The sequence below is a fragment of the Perca fluviatilis genome, chromosome 2 (genome assembly GCF_010015445.1).
Source record: "Perca fluviatilis chromosome 2, GENO_Pfluv_1.0, whole genome shotgun sequence".
In the NCBI taxonomy this organism is placed as follows: domain Eukaryota; kingdom Metazoa; phylum Chordata; class Actinopteri; order Perciformes; family Percidae; genus Perca; species Perca fluviatilis.
This window is the reverse complement of record NC_053113.1, coordinates 42,453,783-42,468,079: the sequence shown is the minus strand read 5'-3', so window position 1 is coordinate 42,468,079 and position 14,297 is coordinate 42,453,783. Positions and strand designations below refer to the sequence as shown.

Here is a 14,297-nt window from a genome sequence, read left to right as displayed (position 1 = left end):
TGAGTAGCGTGTGTGAAGCAATGGTCTCCAGTCATGTGCTGTCCACTCAGAGTGTACAGGTTGGATTACTCTACATTTAATACGTATTAGGACATTGCAGCACATGAATGAAAACCATTGGTCCATAAATCCAACTGTCTGCTTTGTGTGTGTTTGTGTTTGTGTGTGTGTGTATGACTGACCCTGTCTCCCCCCCACCAGCTGGGAACAGCGACAGCGTGTTTGACGTAGAGAAGGCTGTGGGCACCATCATCATCGCCAAGCCTCTGGATGCTGAGCAGCGCTCCTTCTTCAACCTGACGGTGCAGGCCACAGACGGCACCAACACCGCCTACACACAGGTACAGCAGCAGCTTCATTTCATGCTAGGTGCTTTACAGATAGACCTTGTAACCGTTTTTGGAGCAGCTTAAAATGCTAATGCACCAGAAGGCACAGAGGAAGAACATGTGTCCATGTTACTGCTCCAGTGGTTCAGTACAGCCCAGGAATGAGAAGAAATGTTAACAATTTGTTATTTGAGCCATATGTTAATTAACCAACAGACATGTTAACCCAATGTTGGTCCCCTCATTCACTAATGCTGTCCATGAGTCAAAATGACTGGATCACATTAGATACAAAGATCAAAGAGTCGTTGTGCTATGGAGATGATACACCGTCCCATCTTGTCTCATTGGTGTGAACTGGCAGCTTCAGAACACTGCAGACCCGTGCGTTGCAAGTAGCTGCAAGTTTACACTCGTCTCGTCCAGAACCTTTGGTCTGAACTGGACTTCATGGCGCTGTGAAGATTCGACTGTGAGAATGGCAGTCAAATCAGGCTCTTTTCTATCAAAGCATTGAATATTCAGTGTCACCCCTATTAGGTGCACATGTACAATCCAATCCAATTTATTCATCTTTAATACATCCAATGGTACAAAGCCAATAATGTTTCAGGACACTGTTAGAGAGTTGTTGATGCAACTCTGTGCTCATTGTTGTGGTGGTGATACACTCTTTGACACAGTGTCAATATTTACTTAAAGCTATAGTAAGTAACTTTTATTAAAATAGCTTTTTGTCATATTTGCTGAAACTGTCACTATTTCCTGACAGTAGCACATGAGACAGAACTGCAGTCAAACTAGGCAGCACTGATCAAAAATAAATAAATTTCTGTTTCTGCATTGGCTATTTATTACCTCAAATGCTTATAGAAACATACTATAGTGTACTGTTTGGCTGTAAAATTAGAAAGTTTGCTCCGAAAACATTTCAACTGAGATTGGTTGTTAATCTTTGGGCATGGTGGAAACTTGCAAATGCCATTAGGAATACTAGGAGGAGGCAGACAAAACATGATTTCTTGTCTCATGTGCTACTGTCAGGATATACTGACAGTTTCAGCAAATATGACAAAAGGTTATTTTAATAAAAGTTACCTGCTCAACCTTTAGGTAAAATATTTCAATAGATAGGGTTCCAACTGGTGTCTCAGGTTATTAAGCTGCCTGCTAATTGTCATTGTGCCTTTCATCATCCTGTCTAAACAGAACACATTCTTCACATATTGGTATATATATATATATATATATATATATATATATATATATATATATATATATATATATATATATATATAATATAATAATATATATAATATTTTTACACAGTGTCACAAACATACTCCCTATTCACACACAAATACAGGTAAAGACACACACACACACACACACACACACACACACACACACACACACACACACACACACACACACACACACCTGTAAGATGGGAGGAAGGCTCCCAGATGGAGAGTCAGCATGGCGTCATTCCACCAGGGAATGTCTCCATAGTTGAGCAACAGAAGGCCGCCTGCTGCAGGCGGGTTTAAATTTAGACTCTTCGCCTGGCAGCACTCAACTCCTGTCTCCGTTTGCCTCCACTTCTCTTAATGTTTTCTCTGGATAGGAGTCAGTAAAGATCTCCGATTCTTTTTTCTGGATGTGTGTCTAGTGCACGTTTTCACCAGTCCTACTCCTGGTCCTGATGCTGTTTTATACTTGGTAATCCTCACAGAGTTCAGTTGGTATATTTTGGCAGGGGTATAGTCAGCACTGTGGCTCAGTGGTTAACACTGTCCCCTCACAGCAACAAGCTCCTTGGGTTCAATGTAGCCCTTGATCTTTTTCCCTCTAAGGATTTAAAACCTTTATTTCTGTCGCTTTTCTCCCAAACCAAAAGACTTGCAGGTTATATGGTATGTAAAGCTCAAACTAAACTTCATGTCTACATAGCTGCAAGGGTCCCCTTGAAATGATGTTATCTGCCCATGTCTGTGTGGTTCACCCAGACATCTTGCCAGACAGCGGACTGTACGTGCAGCATGGACATGTGTGAACATGTCCACCTATGTAACACCTGATGTACTGTAGTGTAAACAGTGTCCTCTGTCTGCCCTGCTGTAGGCTGCTCTTGGCTGCATCACACAGCACAGCCTCCCTGACCTCTCCCTAAGAACTCTGTCTTTCTGTGTTTGTGTTGACTCAATGAACTGAACAAATGCAGATAATGGTGCAAAGTTTCAGACAGTCTCTCTCAGGGGCATTTATGGTGTGGCTTCATACAAGGGTAGTGTAGTTGTGTGAAGAACAAAAAAACTGCTGATGAAAGAGTCGTTCAAACCCTACTTTCACACGTCTGTACCAAGTCGGTGTCAACATTCTTAAAACATGATGGTTAGGGTTAACCCTAACCCTAACCTCAGAACTGTGCCCAGAGCCAGGAGTACAGCTGCCCACTGCTCCCAGATACCATGGTTCTAAAAGCCAGAATTGTCAGGACTTTTGAGACTTCCTTTGTCAGATTTCTAATGCTTTTTTATGAGAAGGTTTTTGAGTCATGCAGAAAAGGACTGTGGTTAATGTAAGCCTGTGACATAAATCACACCTCATCAGCTTTAGTTTGCTAAAGAGTCTATTTTCTTGATTTATCCAAAAAGCAGTCCAAAAACTCATTTGGAAATCTGTTGTGGCAACCCTTGGAAGAGGAATCTTAGAAACAGTGATACCCCTTTTACACCTGAGGGCTCAACCAGGGTTGAACAAGGGTTCACTGAACATGACATGTAAACTGCCCCGCTCGTTTCTAGCACTTAAAGTAATTGGTATGCATCGCTCTCAGGTTGTGACCCAGGTCATATCTGAATTGTCATGACCAGGACAACCCGTGTTGACTGACCTGGTTTGAATTGCCAAAAGAAGGGTTGAACACAGCTCAGATGACCCTGGTCCGACCCTGGTCAGTGGTGTGAAAGGGGTATAAGACAGTTTGTTCTCTGTATTTGAAACGGTTAACATGAGTCGTTATTGAGCCTGAGTCAAATCTGACTTGAAGGACAACTCATTTTATCACATTTATTATAACGTGGGTCTTATTTTCATAGCTTTCCCATCATCTCTATCAATGATATTAATATTGTACTCATGAAGTTAATTGCTGAGATCTTGAAACATGGCAACACGGCTAAAGTCAGATGGGTTAAGAAACTAGTCATTCAGACCGGTTCACTAACCTCCAGGCTAATCAAACCGAGAGGACCTGGGACCAGGGGCAACCCACCATGTAGTTAAGAAAAATCACTTTTTCATAATTGTCTATTTATAGAAGATTTTCATGTTACACTGTTTTGACAGTAGATCTTCAGCTTTTAGAATCCATGCACCAATGATATGTTGTTGAAACAATTTTTTATTACGTAAGTATTTTAACAAGAAAGTGAAGTAAAGAATATAAACTTTGTAAGTTTAAGAAAAAGTTGTGATCAAAACATGACATGACATGCTTGGTATGGCTAAAACACGAGCGATTGTTATTTTCTTGAGAAAACTTTTTATAGTCCTTTTATAACACAAGTCCTGAGAGACTTACTAACATTACAGGCGGTTAGAGAAAGCGCTTTACACTTTCACCCATTCACACACACATTCATACACCCATCGTGCATGGCACTGGCCTGCCGTCGGGACCAACTTGGGCTTCAACGTCTTGCTCAAGGACACTTCGACTGTCAACCTTGTTGTTAAAGGACAACCCGATCACGTCCTGAGCCACAGCCGCCCAATCAGCAAACAGAATTGATTTGATAATAAAGCACTGACACAGCCTCTGAAAAGAGCGCAGAGTGGAAAGGCCAATGTAGTGATTGTTCCACTCTCATTTAATCGCACCCATGTACTAAATGCTATATATATATTTTTAGTAATCAATGGCTAAATTTGTGCATTTACTATTTTCTCATACTGCTACAGCCCAGTTTCACCTCAGGAACTGATCAAATGATCATGTTGATTTCCAGCCTTTCTGCCTCTCCTCCTGTCTTTTCCTGACTCCAGCTGAGCTTCATCACCAGTCATCTGTGACTCAGGAACTTTCCATGAGTCATGACACAAACCAACCACAAACACGCTGCATGACTTCTCTGCAGTCTGTACCATGGCACACATTCAACTGGGTTCATTATTTCAATATGTACCTAATTCCAATGACACAAAACATAGTCATGTACAGGGTTATGAGTATTGTTGTCAGACATGTTGTATTTCTTAACACCATTCATTCACTGTATGTGACAAAGTTGACCTGTACATGAAAGCATCTTAGGAATTGACATTGCCTCTCCAGAGAATACACTAATAAATATTGATTTTGATCAGAAATGTAAACTTTTCAACAAGGATAAATAAGTAAAACTAGCCTTTATGTCCCTCTGGAGATAATATAGCTCAGCCCTCAAGGGGCTGATACAGCAAGGAACTGGTCAAACTGGGCTGTTTTAACAGTATGTAGGATACCCGTAGTGTACAGATTTGATCATTGGCAAATTATCAAAAGATGTTTTATCAATATTAATCAAGTTATGAATATGGTTATTAATAACTTTATCAAATCGACAAACAATCAAAACGGGGCACCACCCTGCAAGTCAAGGACCAATAATCAAACTGTGGAACAGTCTCATTTCTGTAGTAATCCTTTAAAAGGAAACAAAGGAAGGGGTGAATTCGAGTGCGGACCTGTTCGACCAGCAATTATCACAATAAGTACACAAATAATCACCAGCAACTGCTAATTAAGTATAATCGAATTTATTAACGTCACAATTATCAGTAGCCAATCAATAATCCTTTAATAATAAAACGTATATACTTTTTACAATATCACAACCAAACAAAGCAAAAACAAAGCAGCATATGTCATGAACACGTCTGTGTCTGTGTGTGGGCGTGTGTGAGTGTGAGTGTTTGTGTGTGTGTGTGTGTGTGTGTGTGTGTGTGTGTGTGTGTGTGTGTGTGTGTGTGTGTGTGTGTGTGTGTGTGTCAGTGAGTGAAAGTGGAGGGGGCGGTGTCGAAATGTAGTTCTAACACAAAAACAACTCCCAAAATGGCTACTCCTGTGAGCTGCACAAAACTATTTAGCCTCAAGAGGGCGGTAGTGGTGCTGGGTGCATGAGGACGGGTTGAAAAGGTCGAGGGGGTTGCTAGGCAACGCGCACGCTTAACCCAGCCCTGGTCATGTGTTTTAGCTCTGTACAAAGTAAGCCGACCCCACGTGGTTAAGCTAGCAGCGTTAGCTCGGGAGCTACGTGGCTAGCTTGTGTCCGTGTGTGTATGTTTGTGTGTGTGTGTTAGTAAAAGGAAAAAGAGTAAAAGGAGAAAAAAAAACACTCTGATCTTAGTTATCAATAATTACCAGCTCAGTCAACAGCTGATTTCCGTGATGATCTCGCAGACAGTAACTAAACTCTGTGAAAGGAGTGATTTAGCAGGTAGCGATTACGGTTCTACCCAGCTACTTAACACCACATAATCAACAGTATCGTGATCAATTATACATTCACAGAAACAGATTAATAATCACGTATAGACCAGTACATAATTATTATAATTATAATTAATCACATTAATGGCAACAAGTGGTAGCGAACCCTTTGCTCATTAATAAAACACACTATTTATCTCTGCCCAGACGTAAGCCTTCTTACTGTATGTTCAGTCCGTTTGTTCCTGTCCATAGATTTCCACAGAAATGAAACAGAACGGGTCCCTGGCGCTCGCCAGCGGCCACGGAGAAACTTCCCTCCAAAAAGGCAGCAAGGGGGAAAGTTTGGTCGACTTTGAGAAGAAAAACGTTGTCTCCTTCTCACTGCAGTTATGAAAAACACTTTTTCATAGGATCCTTCGAGATTAAATCCACTTTCTCCAGAAAATAGAAGTTGAGCACAAGCGCTTGCGCGCCTCCTGTCAGCAACGTGAGTTGCAAGCGAAGACAAAGGATTTTTGGGTGATCAGGCTTATTTATAGAATAAGTAATATAATATATAAGACTTCATGCTGTGTTTATGGTCCCGCTGCCCAATAGGAAGACTCAAAACTCTTGAAAGTCTGAAGACTACAATCTTGTAGTTCTTTGACTTCCTGCCAGCTGTCCCCTCTGGCTGGGACTTTCACATAGAGGTGTGAACTCACCAGGCTGAGGCGCTTCCCAGTAGGCCTGTCTTTTGTCTCTGAGCTCTTTGTCTTTGAAACACATGTGCCACATGTGTCTTGTATCCAGAGATCAGTTTAATCTGAGACCTTTGGTAGATTTCACACCACTGGTGGTCCCAACAAGTATGACGGACCAAACAAACGCACCAACCTGATAAACCGGCTTCATCCTGTTGTTTCCTGCTACTCTACAGATATATATGCACCCACTTTGCCACATCTGCCCTCAGCCATTGTTGCTGCAATAATAATGGCTAGGAGATTCATAGACTACACTCAACATGTCCCTTCACTGATGTACTCCTGGAAAGTTTTCAGTCAGATGACAGAAAAATTAAGGTTCCTGAGAACTGATTCTCCAACCCTATCTCCTAATACTTTCATATAATCTGCATTAGCAAAAGTGTTTTATAAGAAATGCAAAATGAGGAGGAAATATATATTCAACATATCTGCAAAATGTTTTCTGCCAACATAACATGTTCATACTGAAAATATCTGCAACATGGGGCGATCCTAGCTCACCTGGTAGAGCGTTGCTCCATGTAGGCCAGGGGTGTCAAACTCATTTTCCCAGAGGGCCACACTGGAAAAAGAGAATCACTTCAAGGGCCAGACATGGAGAGTTTATTGACTTTCTTGTTTCATTGAAAATGTCAAATATCTTTGACTGTACTTATACCGTAACTTTTTGACATTGCTGTAGCTGTCACTCTTTTGTATGTGTCCCCCTCCCCAACTTCTTTATGGCTTTCTCAGGCGTTTTATCACCTTGTTATTTAAATTTAAAATTTTTTATCCTTTTTGTTGCATTTTTGTCAACATAAAGCCCTACATAAGTCAGCAAAAATGTTCCTTAGCCATCATAGAATTTAGCAAATCAAGCAAAAACCTTTTTTTTTTTTTTTTTTTTACGACAATCTTTCTGCCTAAATATGGAATTTCTGAGTCTCAGAGTCAGCAAATCTGCCAAATTCTGCTTTGAGTGTTGCGTAACTGCATTTAAAAAAAACACTTTCCCGTGTTTTTGTTTTTGGTGCACAACTCGGTGGGCCAAAATGTTTTGTGAACCTAAATTGATATGCGGGCCGGATCATAATATGCAAGGGGCCGGATTTGGCCCGCGGGCCTTGAGTTTGACACGTGTGATGTAGGCTGAGTCCTTTTCAACGGCCTGGATTCCAATCCGACCTGCGGCCCTTTGCTGTGAGAAATTCCTCAAAATATCTGTAACTCTGCTTGACAAGCTACTCTGTGCATCCAGGGCAGGATAATAGAACTAATTTAATGATGTCCCCCCTGTGTTCCAGGTTCACATCATTGTTATGGACAACAACGACAATGCTCCCATCTTCTCCCAACCAACCTATGATGTCACTATTTCTGAAGACACACCATCTGACACTGAGGTGGTCCAGGTTCTGGCGTTGGACCGTGATGAGCACCACCGGCTGACCTACTCTCTGCAGAGCTCCATCGACCCCAGCAGCATGCGTCTGTTCCGCATCCACCCCACCCTGGGCACCATCTACACCACCCAGAGGCTGGACCATGAGGCCTGTGCCCAGCACATCCTCACCGTCATTGTAAGTATATGTCACAGTCTCTGCCAATTATTCCATTTAGGATCTTGTGCTAACAGCTGGGACTCTTTGACATCTCAGTTTTCACTGAGGGGGCCAGTTTTGTCTGCATTGTGTTGTTAAATGACTTATAGTCTTATCATTTAGTCCCCTTTTTTATTCATCTTTCTGACGGTTTCCAGACTCGTAATAGCAACAGGCAATTATAGCTGCCAGCTATAATTACTTGTAATACTTCAGAATAGGGGTATGATGGCACACAAAATCTTCAACGAGCACGAGCGGTGTCATCACTCTGCTGCTGCAACTCTGTTGTGTAAGTTTTCCATACTAACTTATAACACTAATAACCTTACCGCTGGCAAAATACCTTCACTAATTAAATCCATATTTTAACGTGACTTTATAACCGTCAAGCATCTACGCCTGTTTGGAAATGTACAGTATACCTCTGCTGCAGTGTTAAATAACTCTTCTTCACACACACACACACACACACACACACACACACACACACACACACACACACACACACACACACACACACACACACACACCACTAGCTTGAGTTGGTCTCTGTACTTGGTCCGGTTCAGATGGTTGATTAAAGCTATAGTGCGTAGTTTCTGTTATTAATTAAGCAATGACAATGAAACTGTTGACGCATCCACATGATGGAAGCCTTTCATTACTGCACACCACCCCCCCCTCCTCCACACAGTTGCTAATAGCCAAGGAGGACACGGAGGATTAAAAAAACTGGACTCTTCAGAAGAGGTAATTATCTTCACTTGAGTTTCTGCGCAGGAAAGTGACCGGACGCCACAATCTTCTGGACATAGCCATACTGAGAAATACAGAGTTTTGTGGCGCTGATAGCCTTAATTTTTTTTATGGCTGGAGCGATCCAGAACTGGTTCCAACACCTTGATTAATATGTTAATCAATCTAATTGGTTGTTATATTCTGCATCGCTATGAGTCCGTGAATGAGGCAAATATCTGTGGTTCATGACTAGATTAACTGAAATGTTCAATATAAAAATAGAATGATTTGAGCCCTAGGCAAACAGCATCTTGCTTTACTTTCAACCCTTTCTCTTAGTGGGAATGTTGGTAGTGGCAGAAGAAGGACTAAAAAATTTTTTTTTTCTGAAGTAAAACTATTAACTATTAATAGTAAAACTATTGCTACGCACACTGTAAGTCCTGAATACAAATGTTTACTTCAAGTAAAAGAGGGGCATTATCAGCACAATGTATTCAGTGGCGTTTTTATATCAAAAAAATTGGTGATTTCAAAAGATGGGCTACATACCAGTAAAACTAGAATAGTGTTTATCTCCCTCTGTTAACTTATCAACAAACCGCACGGCTCCACAAAACAGACAGTGTTGTAACGTGAACACACCAGCACCAGTTGTTTAGCCGTCAATAGGTGACTGTAAGCCCGGCTACAGGCACCGCTAGACGCCGGTGCTTTTAGGGGCCATGGTAGTAATGTTTGAGTTCAGCCAGAAAAAATTAACATCATGCGGTGATGCACACAGATTCATTCTATGACAACAACCAAATATGTACACACTCTTCACCATCTAACGTAATATCAATCGATCAACACAACATGATCAACATACGGACCAGCACCACGAAGGCAGGATGACAAAATGTGTTTTCACTCAACAAGTCTGAGGGCTCTCTAAGAGAAAGGCGATGCGAAGGTTCTTCCTCTGGGCAAACTTGACTTATTTTGTAAGCTAACCACTCCACCTGCCCCTAATGACCAGTCGCCACTGAATGTACTTAAATTTACTTCACGTCTGTTTCGCTGTCTACTGTTGCTTTTTCCTATGAGAAAAAATATAGATTTTTAAAGAGGCTCTCACTAAGTTACCCACTGTCCCGAATGTTTTTGGTCAAACTGTTAAAGGCTATCTTAGAGCTTTAGTGCGTAACTTTTTGATATTAATAAATGTCTGTTACATTCAAGCCATTGCCAAATGAGTTGATACAAAGCTAATTAAGACTATCAGCTCCACACAACTCTCTCTGGATTTCTCAGTATGGCTATGTTCAGAAAATGGTGTTGTCCGGCAACTTTCCCATGCAGAAACTCGAGTGAAGAAAATGATCTATTCTGAAGAGTTGGGATCACGGAAGGCTTGTATCATTTGTATCAGTTTTGATGTCATTACTAAGAATTCCTCATGGGGGAGACAGAAACTACGAACTATAGCTTTAAAATCAAGAAACTTCATTAACCAAGGGCACAGGTCAAATAGGTCTGTGGTTCTTATACTCTTAAGTGGTCAGAACAAGAGGTCTTTTTTTAAAGAATGTTTTTATAAATTTTTCAGTGCAATTATAATTTCCAACAACTCCACATCTCCAGAAGAAAAATAGAACATTAAAGTTCTCAATTGTGTTTCTAAATAGTACTTTTAATTGTTTCATCAGGTTTTGAGACTGCCATGGAGGATAAAACAAGAAGACATTAAGGTTAATGAATAAAGGTGGTACCATAATAAACAGAGACAGAATTCCCCTTACCCCAAACATGAACATGCCCAACTGGAACACATGGACTGCCCTAAACCATTCAATATCTTCCTTTTACTGTTTAAAACAGGTCTACACCATAATGAGGAACCGCTATTCTGCATTTTCTTTTTCCTTTTGTAGCTATTTCAAACTTTAACTAATGTTTAAAATCTTTCATTTTGCAGTATGGTGCAAATATAAAATACATTAAGTAACACCGGACACTAAACAGAGCACCCATCCCAGAGTACATACATCCAAAGGGGCTCAGATCTTAGCCCAATTATGGAGCTGCGCTGGTCCACCTGAACAGCCATCGTATGAGGAACAGCATACCTGACAGTCCACGTGGAGTCCACTCAGTCTGTAGCCCATCAATCGCATTTAGGATTTGAATGGCAGATAAGATTTGGTTTGGGCCAGGTCATATACAGTCATGTGAAAAAATTAAGACACCCCATTCAGTTATTCATTAAGAGATGTTCACATATCGATGTGTAATCTTGTTTTATTTATCTCTGGAAAAGAAAGTGATCTAATTGCAGGTAAACAGCAAAATATAACATTGTTTTACTCATTACACAAATGCAACATAAATGCATATTCTAACTGAGGAAAAAGTTAGGACACCCTACCCCCTAATACCTAGTGTTACCCCCTTTGGCTGAAATAACTTCAGTGAGACACTTCTTGTAACCCTCTACTAGTCTCTGACATCGGTCTGAGGAAAAGTTTGCCCCGCTCCTCAATGCAGAATGCATTTAACCTGTGTGATGTTTGAGGGGTTTCTTGCACGTACAGCCCGTTTCAAGTCACCCCACAGCATTGACTGGGCCATTCCAGGACTCTCCATTTATTAGTTTTCAGTCAGTCCTTGGTGGATTTACTGGTATGTTTAGGGTCATTGTCATGTTGCAGGGTCCAGTTCCGCTTCAGCTTTAATTTTCTTGCAGATGGTCTCACAGGTTGCTCAAGCACCCTCTGATACACTGTAGAATTTATGATGGATTCTATGATGGTGAGCTGGCCAGGTCCTGCTGCAGCAAAGCATCCCCAAACCATGACACTTCCTAGCCTGACGTGGTCCTACTCAGATTCTAGTCACCTCGAATTTTGTGGGCGGGGCTAAGTTCGGCTGGCATCCAGGCTAGACACTTCCACCTCCATGCTTCACAGTTGGTATGAAGTTCCTTTCCTGGAACGCTGTATTTGGTGTGCGCCAAACATGTCCTCTGTTCTGGTGTCCAAATAATTCAATTTTAAACCCATCTGTCCAAAGAACATTATTCCAGAAGTCCAGTTCTTTGTCTATGTTCTCTCTGGCAAACTTCAGTCTGGCCTTAGTGTTACTCTTGGAGAGTAAAGGTTTCCTCCTTGCACACCTCCCATGAAGATTAAACTTGTGCAGTCTCTTTCTGATTGTAGAGGCATGCACTTTCACATCAACAGTCGGCAGAGCCTGCTGTAGGTCCCGTGATGACATTTTAGGGGTTTTGGAGACTTCTTTTAGCATCTTGCGGTCTGCTCTTGTTTTTTCACATGACTGTAGCTCCCTTTGCTAGTGTTGTTAGCCGGGTCACCATCAGTTCAATGTGACCATGAAAGATTACTTTTTAGGGCTTGAGCGCCGACTGAAGGAATTCTTCTTTTTCTGGAAATGAATCACCTTTTTCAGGGGCTTAAAATACTCAAAAACTCACCAAAATTGGCGGTCAAATCAAGCCTGGTGAAATTTACATATTTTAAGGGTTTCGGGAATAAGCGCACAAAAATGGCTCGCTAGCGCTCCCTACAAAATAAAATAAATTGAGCCCCTACAGTACGTTTAACGTAGACTAACGCATCGTGGTACACATATGTAGCATGTCAAGACATACAAAAAAGCACATTGGACCCTTAACGCAACAGCAAGTCCGCCATTTAGAATTGAAAGTTTGAAATTTGTGCAATTTTGGCCATTTCCACATGTCATACTTTAACGAACTGCTCCTAGAAATTTCATTTTTCAAATTTGGTCTGTGCCATCTAAAGACGTTAAAGATGAAAAGTTAAAAGAAAAACTTTTCGTCATAGGGCCTGGCCGTGGCGGGGTGGCCATTTTGTGCGTTATGCCATCAAAACAGGAAGTGGGTGTAACTTGTGTGTACATTGTCCACTTGGTTCGAAACTTTTCAGGATTCATAAGAGTCCAACCCTGATGACATCTACAGGCCGATATTGGCTCAAAGTTATAGCGCACCCTAGTGGCAACAGGAAGTAGGCCTACAATATACTTTAACAAACTCCTCCTACAGATCTCATCCGATCAACTTAATTTGGTGTGTGCCATCATAACGGCGTGGCGGCCATTTTAAGCATTTATCGATGAACGGAGAAGTTGTTGTAACTTTAGTGTACATTGTCATATTTGCCCGGAATTTCACGATTGACAAGGGTCCAGGCCTGAGGATGTCTACAGGCCAAAATTGGCTTTTGGTCATAGCGAAAAGTTATTAAAAGTAAGACTTTTTGTCAAACGGTGTGGGCATGGCATGGCGGCCATTTTGAATGTTTAGCAATGAATGAGAAAGTGGCTGTAACTACAGTGTACATTGTCCATTCTGCTTGAAATTTCCCATGATCAACAAGAGTCCAGGCAAGAGGAAATCTACAGGCCAATATTGACTTTTGGGACAGGAAATCAGCCTTAAATCAGCCATACATCATAAATGACATACATCATCCGATTTACATGAAAATTATAATGTGTTGTCTACATATGATACTGAGCCGCCCCCTATACTTTAACCACACATGTACTCAGGCCATGCCCACTTTCTGACTTTTGAACAGTTTAAGGTACAGTCTTGTGTGAGGTATCATTGAACTCAGCAGAGTTCCTTTTTGATTGGTGATGGTTTGACCCTTCACTCTATGCTTAAGCCACACCCCTTTCATAACTTATAACCCGTTGACGTAGACTATTGTGTGAGGTATCATTGAACTCAGCAAAGAGTTCCTTTTTCACTGGTGACGGTTTGCGATGTCCGACTGTCGCGCAAATACACGGGTGCATGGAGCAGCGTCCGCCAGTAACCCCAACGCGATAGGAGGTGCGAGTAGTGATGGTCAAATGAAACTTCACGAACCACTGTCTTTACTTTCTGAGCTCACTAGATGGCGCTATCTGTTCAAAGAAAAAGGTTAAAGGAATGGCAATTCAGTGTGTTTTCAACCCTTTGTTGAACAGAGAGCGCCATCTAGTGAGCTCAGACAATAAAGACAGTGGTTCATGAAGCTTCATTTGACCATCACTAGGTGCGAGGGCCCGTCCAAAGCTGCTTGCAGCTTTACATTTATTTTTTTTTCCCCAGGTGAAGGACCAAGAGTTTCCATACAGAAAGAACCTGGCTCGTGTGCTAATAGAAGTGGAAGATATAAACGACCATGTACCCATCTTTACCAGTGCGCTGTATGAAGGCTCAGTGTATGAGTCAGCAGCAGTGGGATCAGCTGTGGTCCACGTGACTGCCCTGGACAAAGACAAAGGCGCAAATGCCGAGCTACACTATTCCATTGAAGCAGGTAGGCACCTCTGCCAACTAAATACTTGCTCTTATATGTTATAATACTGTTGTATACTCTGTAAATAATTGCTCTTA

At 41.5% G+C, this 14,297-nt stretch overlaps 1 protein-coding gene across 8 annotated transcripts in view; it reads left to right on the top strand.

Annotated features, from left to right (window-relative positions):
- fat3a (FAT atypical cadherin 3a) overlaps positions 1-14,297 on the top strand; it is a 228,673-nt gene that overhangs the window by 153,881 nt on the left and 60,495 nt on the right. For all 8 annotated transcript variants that reach the window (XM_039791128.1, XM_039791121.1, XM_039791097.1 and 5 more), the window contains 3 exons: positions 202-341; positions 7,844-8,119; positions 14,010-14,220. In XM_039791128.1, coding sequence (XP_039647062.1) covers positions 202-341; positions 7,844-8,119; positions 14,010-14,220 — 627 coding nt within the window. The remainder of the gene's footprint in view (positions 1-201; positions 342-7,843; positions 8,120-14,009; positions 14,221-14,297) is intronic.